General features: G+C 33.5%; 1 protein-coding gene and 1 pseudogene across 1 annotated transcript; both read left to right on the top strand.

Annotated features, from left to right (window-relative positions):
• Positions 1-364: 364 nt before the first annotated feature.
• LOC131657307 (uncharacterized) lies at positions 365-2,476 on the top strand. The gene is made up of 2 exons (XM_058926720.1): positions 365-480; positions 833-2,476. The coding sequence occupies exons 1-2, from the start codon at positions 427-429 to the stop codon at positions 2,306-2,308; spliced, it is 1,530 nt and encodes a 509-aa protein (XP_058782703.1). The 5' UTR covers positions 365-426; the 3' UTR covers positions 2,309-2,476.
• Positions 2,477-5,631: 3,155 nt separating this feature from the next.
• LOC131659875 (uncharacterized) lies at positions 5,632-7,467 on the top strand (annotated as a pseudogene).
• Positions 7,468-10,049: the final 2,582 nt, after the last annotated feature.

The raw sequence follows: 10,049 nt of genomic DNA, 5'->3' as shown, positions 1-10,049 counted from the left end.
ACTTTAGTTTATGAGCTTCAAATTAAAAAATATACATGATATTAAACAAAAAATTAATTTTTTTTTTCAAAACAAACGCACCAAAAATATGTGAAAAATAACAGTTACTAAATAAATTGTTTTTTGACACAAATAATTTTATAAATTATACCATATAAACTAAAAATAAAAAAGTAATCTTGCAACCCAAAGCCTAGTGTCCTCGTTATTTATTCTTTTTTCTTTTTATTCACTTATAAATATTTATAAATAATGTATAACACATAGCTTATTATTTTTAAAAAATAATTTCATCAAACAAAACCTTACTATCCTTATTATTTGTAGTTTTTCTTTCCATTTTCTTATAAATAGCTCAGCTCATTTTCACTTCAAATGCATCTTTCACATTAAAACAGTTTTTCCACAATAACATAAGAGAAAAAAATGACATACAAAGTTGTTTTGTCTCTCCTCCCTTTTCTCCTGCTCTTGTTGATTGTAAGTTATTAACTTTACATGCTTGTATCTTTTAAAATTATATTATTCATCACTTATTCACATAAATCTATCATTTCTCATCTTTATTTGTATTTATCACTTTTCCTCACAATCAAACTGTTCTATTTGATTTGACAAAATAAGGTTTTTTCCATAATGAAAATTAGAAAATTTATTTTCTCTAATTGTCATTTTAGATTATCTATCCATCTATTATGATGAGTATCCATCTACTATGATGAACGTGTAACTATGCAGCATAATGTGTATCATAAAATACTTGAGTTTTTTTATTATCATATATATCATCCAAATGTTACTCATTAATATGCATTTATTCATTGTATTGTAGAATGGAGAAGGAAGTTTTGCTAGATATATAAAACTTCCACAAGAGAATGTAGAAGAGAAACAAGTTGCTCAGTTTTATCTTGATGGTTGGCTCAAAAATCCATTGAAGAACCAAAAACTCATTTCTAACTCCAACCAAGTTTATCTTGATGGATGGTTGAAAGATACTCGATCTGAGAGCGCAAAATCCACCCCTGACGCCAATCAAGTTTACCTTGATGGGTGGTTGAAAAATACCAATGCTGAGAAAGAAATATCTAACCCAGACTCCAACCAAGTTTACCTTGATGGATGGTTGAAAGATACCCGAGCTGAGAAAGCTAAATCTTTAGTTGATTCCAACCAAGTTTATCTTGATGGATGGTTGAAAGATAACAGAGCTGAGAAAGTAAAGTCTGCACCTACATCCAACCAAGTTTACCTTGATGGATGGTTGAAAGATACTCGAGGGGAGAAAGAAAAATCCACCTCTGACTCTAACCAAGTTTACCTTGATGGATGGTTAAAAGATACTCGAGCAGAGAAAGCAAAATCCACCTCTGACACCAACCAAGTTTACCTTGATGGATGGTTGAAAGATACCCGAGCTGAGAAAGCTGAATCCAACCAAGTTTATCTTGATGGATGGTTGAAAGATATCAGAGCTGAGAAAGAAAAGTCTGCCCATAACTCAAACCAAGTTTACCTTGATGGATGGTTGAAAGATTCCCGAGCAGAGAAAGAAAAATCTACCTCTGACTCCAACCAAGTCTTCCTTGATGGATGGTTGAAAGATACTCGAGTAGAGAAACAAAAATCCACATCTGACTCCAACCAAGTTTTTCTTGATGGATGGTTGAAAGATATAAGAGCCGAGAAAGCTAAGTCCACCCCTAACTCAAACCAAGTTTACCTTGATGGATGGTTAAAAGATACCCGAGCAGAGAAAGAAAAATCAGCCTCTGACTCTAACCAAGTTTACCTTGATGGATGGTTGAAAGATACCCGAGCTGAGAAAGAAAGATCTACCGCTGACTCAAACCAAGTTTACCTTGATGGATGGTTGAAAGATACCCGAGCAGAGAAAGCAAAAACAACCTCTGACTCCAACCAACTTTACTTTGATGGATGGTTGAAAGATACTCGAGTACAGAACACAAAATCTACCGCTGACTCCAACCAAGTTTATCTTGATGGATGGCTGAAGGATATCAGAGCAGAGAAAGCAAAATCCATGCCAAACTCCAACCAGGTTTACCTTGATGGGTGGTTGAAAGATACCCGAGCAAAAAAAGAAAAATCCACCTCTGACTCTAACCAAGTTTACCTTGATGGATGGTTGAAAGATATCCGAGCCGAGAAAACAAAATCCACTTCTGACTCCAACCAAGTTTACCTTGATGGATGGTTGAAGGATATCCGAGCGGAGAAAGGAAAATCTACCCCTGAACCCAAACAAGTTTACCTTGATGGATGGTTAAAAGATACTCGAAACTAGTTCATATCTTTGTTAGTCAATCTCTATGTCATTTCAAAAACTCATCATATTGTTCCTATGTTTTTAATTTCTATGTATTGGAAGATCTTATTTCTATGTACTAAGTAAGGTCTCGTTTGTGTACTAAATAAGTTATTGTTTTTATGAACAAGATCTTATTTCTCTTCAGTTTTTCAAACTTTAGTAGTTGTTTGTCTAATATTCAAGGAAGGTAATGTTATATTTTATAAATTCAATGTGATTTTTCTTGATATTATTTTTAATATATTTCATGAGTAAGCGATAAAAAAAATTTAGTAAATATGACGCCTTGTTAAAATCTTTTACCCTTGCAGATGAAAAGAATGTCACTCAACCACTTTATTGGTGTTTTGAATCGCATGTTTAAAAAGTAAGTCATAGTGGTTTATATTTTCAACTTATTACCTTCAAAAGTAAACATGAGTTGTAATAATGCCTTAGATTTATTGAGTTCTAAGACTTGGTAACACCATCTTCGTTCACGTTTTATAGTTTATAAGCGCTACATGATAACTTATTTGTAAGACTCTTCCTAGATATGAAAGAGTTTTCCAATCCTGTTATGTGCTACCATTTTTTTTAACACTAAGATGCCATCCTTCATTTCTTGTGGTGTACAACTTAAGAATTTGATCTCCTGACAAATCTTTTTTTTGTGAACTCTTGAATATGGACTATTTTGTACACATTGTCAATTAGATTTGTGGTGCATTTAAGACATGTCTCATTTTCTTTAATTGATTCATAAAAAATAAGTAAACATATAAGTTGCATAACTCATATATATTAGGAACAAATTGTAAGACTTTCAAAGTATGTTGGTAAGAGAATATGGCAAACTAACTCCATGAATGTTATACATTCTTCATTAAAATGTCCACGTATCCCGGTGGATGTGTCTAATTATACGGGTATCAAGGTGTTTAAAACATACACCATCTAAAAGGGTATCCTTGAAGAAGAGTGTGGTACCATGTGATATGACCATATTATCCATGACTTTCATAGACTAGATCTTTAAATACATATTAATAAAGGGGGGTGAGATTTAAATGAAATTATTGAAATATAGCATTATCAGTTGTAAATTAAGAATAATGACACCATTCGTATAGTTGTTTAGGCCATAGCCCTTTTAATTCGTCTAGCTTTTTCTAGATCTCCTAAAGTATAACATTGTCCATGGACTCTTCTTGGCCATTGACTTGTGGGTGTTTAACTTATGCTAACTTGATTTGAAATTCTGGATAAATTATATGTGATTCACTTTGGTAACTTTAATTTGTAGATTATTCGTTTCCAATATAATCACCTCATTATGCTCATCGTGATATTTGACACTACTTCGACTTCAATCTATTTAGTGAAATAGTCCATGTCTACAAGAAATAATTTTAACTTCCTCTAAGATAGGGGAAAAGGTCCTAGAATATCCACTCCTCATTCTTAAATTTACCACATAGAGGTTACCGAATAGAGTACCTCTACAGGGGTGGGGGTGAGGGGCACAGTGTATGTTTGAGTATCGTTGGCACTTGTGACACATGTTTACATAATCGTCAATCTCACTTAACATATTTAGCCAGTAATAAATGGATCTTAATTACTTGTTCATAAAATTTATTCCTCTCATATGACTTTGGTAGACACCTTGGTGCACCTCCATTAGTATTATATCAGTTTCTCTCTCGCCTAAGCATATTAACATTGGTGTAGATGTCTCTATCTTATGTAATTTACCTGCAGCGATAATATATATTGTATACAATTTTTTTCCGCTTTTCTACTTCGCCTTTTCAATGGTTAATTGTTCTTACGTTACATACTAAACTATGAGTGTTATCCAGCTTTTAATGACTACTATATCTACGATGTTGACGGCTGTGATTTATATGCGGGAGGCAAGCATTAAATCTTTTACTACTACTTTGTTGTGGCATAACTTCTTCGTGATGACGAGTTTTGATAGAAGATTGACGTTGGATATTTCTTCCTTATGCGTGTATGTTACTTAAAAGAAATTGAAATGTTTCGCTAGCTCTTGAACATTTTGCAGATGCTTCACTACTTCTGCCTTTTTAGTTTAGTATTCGTCAACGACTTAACTAGTTACTAATTGAGAACAATTTCTTCCTCGTAGATTTAACGAGTCAATTTACCTTGTTAAAGTCATTATTGTAATTTAAACAACATATTCCATTTGGTTCTTACCGGCCTTCAATTTGAATCGCATTGCTTTTTATCTCAATATTGCTCAGACTTTCTAATAATACTACATCACTACTTCCCTTCAGGTGTCATGCTCTGCCCACTAACAAGATCCATATGTGGGGAGTCTATTTGCCTACAAGTGAGCTGAACTCTATCAAGAAATCAACTAGGACTTGTGATTTTATACTACTTTTTAGAACACACTATATATGATATTCAGATAATTATATAGACCAATATATCATTCTTTCATAGAAGAAGATGCTTGTGTGAAATACTTCTTCCGTCCCATAAAGAGTGTTTTATTTAAGCAACCGCACGATTCTAAAGAAAATGATTAGATAAGTTAGTTTTTCTGAAAAAAACTAATATCATTTACTAGAATATACTTATTAATTGTAGCTAATAGAGTAGTTAAATAAAGAGAAAGCTAATAAATAGCAATATAGTTGTGAAAATAATAATAAATGTTGCATTAAAATTGTAAATTGACAATTATTTTGAGACAAAAGAAAAACACAAATGTTACGCTTTTTATATAAGACAGAGTAGTTTTACGTTACATTTAGGAAAAATAATCACAATGATCAACTAGAATATGGATATCAAACCTGATTACGCTTGAATCGTGAAGGTTATTCTTAAGCAAAGAGACCGTATAAAATATATGGATGATTGGGAGGATATCATGAAGAATAACAACTTCAATGTGAGTAAAGTCTATAAGGCGCTATAGATGTGTGATCAAAAATTTGAGTGGGGAGACTTGATGTATGGTAACATGGCGAGACCCCAAACTTGTTTTATTATGTGGCTTACTTGTTGTGGGATTTGGATCGAACTCTAGTGGGTTGAAGAGTATAATTATAAGATATGAATTATAAATTAAAAAATTATCCAACCAAACTCTAAATGTCCTCATTGTTATTCTTTTCTTCTTATTAACTTATAAATAAATAATGTATAAGACATTGATGTCCTCGTTATTTGTACTTTTTCTACTCATCCGCCTATAAATAGTTCAACCCACCTCCACTTCATTACATCTTTCACATTAGAACAATATTCCCACAATAGCATAGCAGAAAGAAATGACAAACAAAGTTGTTTTGTCTTTCCTCCCTGTTATCTTCCTTTTGTTGATTGTAAGTTACAAATTTGACATGCTTGTATATTTTACAATTAAATTTTTCATCAATTATTTATTATAATCTATCATTTTCATCTTTATTTGGATTCATCACATTTACTAACAATCAAGTTATTCTATTTAATTTGATAAAATAATATTTTCTCTGTGACAATGAAATTTCAAAAATTACTTTTTTTAGCACAATATGTCTTAAATGTGCATCACAATGTATTTCATAAAAAAATTGATTTTTTTAATCATATATACCATCCAATTGTCAATCATTGATACTTCTTTATTCAATTAAATTGTAGAATGGACAAGGAATTTATGCTAGGTTTATAAAACCTGAACAAGAGAGTGTAGAAGAAAAACATGTTGATCAACCCTACCTTGATGGGTGGCTCAAAAATCCACTAAAGAACCAAAAAATCATCAATAATTCCAACCAAGTATATCTTGATGGATGGTTGAAAGACACTCGACCTGAGAAATCAAAATATACCTCAAACTCTAACCAAATTTATCTTGATGGATGGCTGAAAGATACCAGAGTAGAGAAAGCTAGATCCAACCCTCACACAAACCAAGTTTACTTAGATGGATGGTTAAAAGATATTCAACCAGAGAAAATAAAATCTACCACTGACTCAGATCAAGTTTACCTGGATGGATGGTTGAAAGATACCCGAGCAGAGAAACCAAAGTCCACCTCTGACTCCAAGAAAGTTTACCTTGATGAATGGTTGAAAGACACCCGAGCAGAGAAAGCAAAATCCACCTCTGACACCAACCATGTTTACCATGATGGAAGGTTGAAAGATACCCGAGCTGAGAAAGCAAAATCTACGGCTGAATTCAACCAAGTTTATCTTGATGGATGGCTAAAAGATATCAGAGCTGAGAAAGCAAAATCCACGCCTAACTCCTACCAGTTTACCTTGATGGATGATTGAAAGATACCCAAGCAGAAAAACCAAAGTCCACCTCCGACTCCAACCAAGTTTACCTTGATGGATGGTTGAAAAATAATCGAGCAGAAAAAGCAAAATCCACCTCTGACACTAACCAAGTTTACCTTGATGGATGGTTGAAAGATACCCGAGCTGAGAAAGCTAAATCTACGGCTGAATCCAACCAAGTTTATGTTGATGGATGGTTGAAAGATATTAGAGCTGAGAAATGAAAGTCTACACCTAACTCCAACCAAGTTTATATTGATGGATGGTTGAAAGACACCCGAGCTGAGAAATCAAAGTCCAGCTCTGACTCCAACCAAGTTTACCTTGATGGATGGTTGAGAGATACCCGAGCAGAGAAAGAAAAACCCACCTCTGACTCCAACCAAGTCTACCTTGATGTTTGATTGAAAGATACTCGGGCTAAGGAAAAATCTACGGCTGACTCCAACCAAGTTCATCTTGATGGATGGTTGAAAGATATCAGAGTTGAGAAGGCAAAGTCCACGCCTAACTCCAACCAAGTTTACCTTGATGGATGGTTGAAAGATACTCGAGCAGAGAAAGTAAAATCCACATCTGACTCCAACCAAGTCTACCTTGATGGATGGTTGAAAAATACTCAGGCTAAGGCCAAATCTACGTCTGACTCCAACCAAGTTTATCTTGATGGATGGTTGAAAGATATCAGAGCTGAGAAGGAAAAGTCCACGCCTAACTCCAACCTAGTTTACCTTGATGGATGTTTGAAAGATACCCGAGCAGAGAAAGCACAACCCACCTCTGACCCCAACCAAGTTTACCTTGATGGATGGTTAAGAGATAGTCGAAACTAGTTCATATCTTTGTTAGTCAATTTCTGTGTCATTCCTAAAACCTATCGTGTTGTTTTTATGTTTTAAATTTCCATGTACTAAAGATCATATTTCTATGTACTACGTAAGATCTCATTTATGTATTAAATAAGTTATTGTTTCTATAAATTAGATGTTTTTTTCTTTTAAATTAAGCTTAATTCTATCTAAATTCGACAAATACTCCCTCCGGTCACAATTATAAGCCAAAATAACTACTTTCACCCAGATTGAGAAAGTTAGTTATGTGTAATTAATTTTTTTTGATTTCATGTCTCATCTAAATAAAATTTACTATAATATCCTTAGTTATATTTGATGAATCAACTACCAACATTAAATACTTTTGACTTAAATTAAGGGTATAATAGTAATACAAACATTAATTAATCAAAAAGTTAATGACTTTTACTTATAATAGTGACCAAAATTTAATGTCATTTTTTTGCTTATAATAGTGATCGGAGGGAGTATTATTTTAGATATATGTATATTTGAATTAAAGATCAATTTAACAAAATTAGTTAATAATAACATTATGATTTTGTCAAGCTTCAAAATTTAATAATTATGTTATAATTTATAAAATCTAATTCAATTAATTGGATTATTCAGTTTTGAACTCAAAACCCCACAAATATTATCATAAAATAACTTTGGTCTATGATGAGTAAGTTTTCTCTTCCAAACAATAACTCATTTTATATTGGGATAAAATTTAGATTCACATCTCCGCCCTGAAAAATGTTGATTTCTCATACACTTATACGCACCCTCGACACTTGATCAAAGCAGGTGTTATTGGGAGGAAATCTAGAAACGCAACGGAGTAATTCAACAATACAATCTCTCTCAATCAAATGCAACGACAATCAATAAAACACACCAAACAACACAACACAATTTTAGTGTAGAAAAAAACTACCGTTAACTAAGGGTAAAAAACCACGGGACCCGTAGGTCACTTAATACCGCCATTATAATCAACAATAAATACAAACAAGGTTAGCTCTAACACTAGCTGGAGGCATACATAAACATTATCAAGAGCTATAATCAATCTTGGAATACAACAAGAATCAAGAGAAATAAAAATAATCCAAAAACACCAAGAAAGTTACACCTCAAAGATGAACTCGTCAGACTGACTTAAAAAGCTCAGAATCTAATTTCCACCGTTCAAAATGTACTCCTATAAGCCATGAACACCAAGACAAAATTTCAAGATGACCCAACCATTGGATTGTGTGCAAGATCTGATTTTGTGGAACTACTTTGTGTTGAAACGGGGCTGCGCAATTTCACTCTTCTCTATTGTCTCTCATATCTAAACCTTATTCATCTTTGTTGGATAATAACAAATAATTATACACACATGGGCCACTAACCCATGTCCATTTAGGCCACTCAAAATAGGAGGGATAGCCCAACAAACTCCCTCAATCGACTAGTTGGAGGACAACACTAGGCAACACCTTCGTCAACATTATCGTCGGTGTGAATCTTCTCAAGCTCCTTCAACTTGGAATCTAATGCATCACGAATCCAATGATAACAAACGTCATTATGCTTCGACATCGAGTGAAAGGAGGAATCATTCGATAAGTGAATGACACTTTGATTATCAAAATACAAGACATACTTTTCTTGTTTCACACCAAGTTCCATTGCAAATTTCCTCAATCATAACAACTCTTTTGACGCTTCCACGACGGCTATAAACTTAGCTTCGGTAGTAGAGAGTGCAACACACTTTTGCAATTTTGATTTCCAAGTCACCGCTCCCTTCGCAAAAGTCACTATATTCCCCAAAGTGGATTTTCGATCATCTAAGCTTCCAGATAAATCTGGATATGTATACCCAACCAACATAGGCTTCTTGATCCTAAGGTTAGGTTCAAATTTGACGAGCCACGCAAATATATCATCACCCACTTCCTGGCCTCCTAATGATCTTTTCAAGGATTTGAGAGATAACGACTCACCATTTCCACGACATGAGCAATATCGGATCATGTACAAACCATGGCATACATCAAACTACCAACGACTGAAGAGTATGAAATGTTCTTCATACTTAACTTTTCTTCATCCGTATATGGACATAGTTTATGACTAATCTTGAATTGATATGTAAGTGGAATGTTCACCGCTTTAGCCTTATCCATTCTAAAATACCGAAGGACTTTCTCCAAATACATTTCTTGTGACAAGTACAACTTCTTCTCTTTTCAATTTCGAACAATTTCAATACCAAGAGTTTTTCGAGCCTCTCCTAAATCCTTCATAGCAAAAGATTTATTGAAAGTGTTATTCAACTCTTTAATTCTTGAAATATTCTTTCCAACCATTAGCATATCATCCACATAAAGCAAGAGAATAATGAAATCACCTTTGGAGAAATTTTAGAAAAGCACACAATGATCGTCCTTGGTCATCTTGTACCCCATGTTCAATCATCACAGAGTTGAACTTTTGATACCATTGGCGAGGTGCTTGTTTCAAACCATAAATACTTTTTTTTACCAATTTGTAAAGATATTCTTCTTTGCCCTTCTCTCGAA

The sequence above is a fragment of the Vicia villosa genome, linkage group LG3, assembly GCF_029867415.1.
Source record: "Vicia villosa cultivar HV-30 ecotype Madison, WI linkage group LG3, Vvil1.0, whole genome shotgun sequence".
Taxonomy (NCBI): Eukaryota; Viridiplantae; Streptophyta; class Magnoliopsida; order Fabales; family Fabaceae; genus Vicia; species Vicia villosa.
Note: the sequence above shows the minus strand (reverse complement) of the source record. Positions and strands in the feature narration are given on the sequence as shown.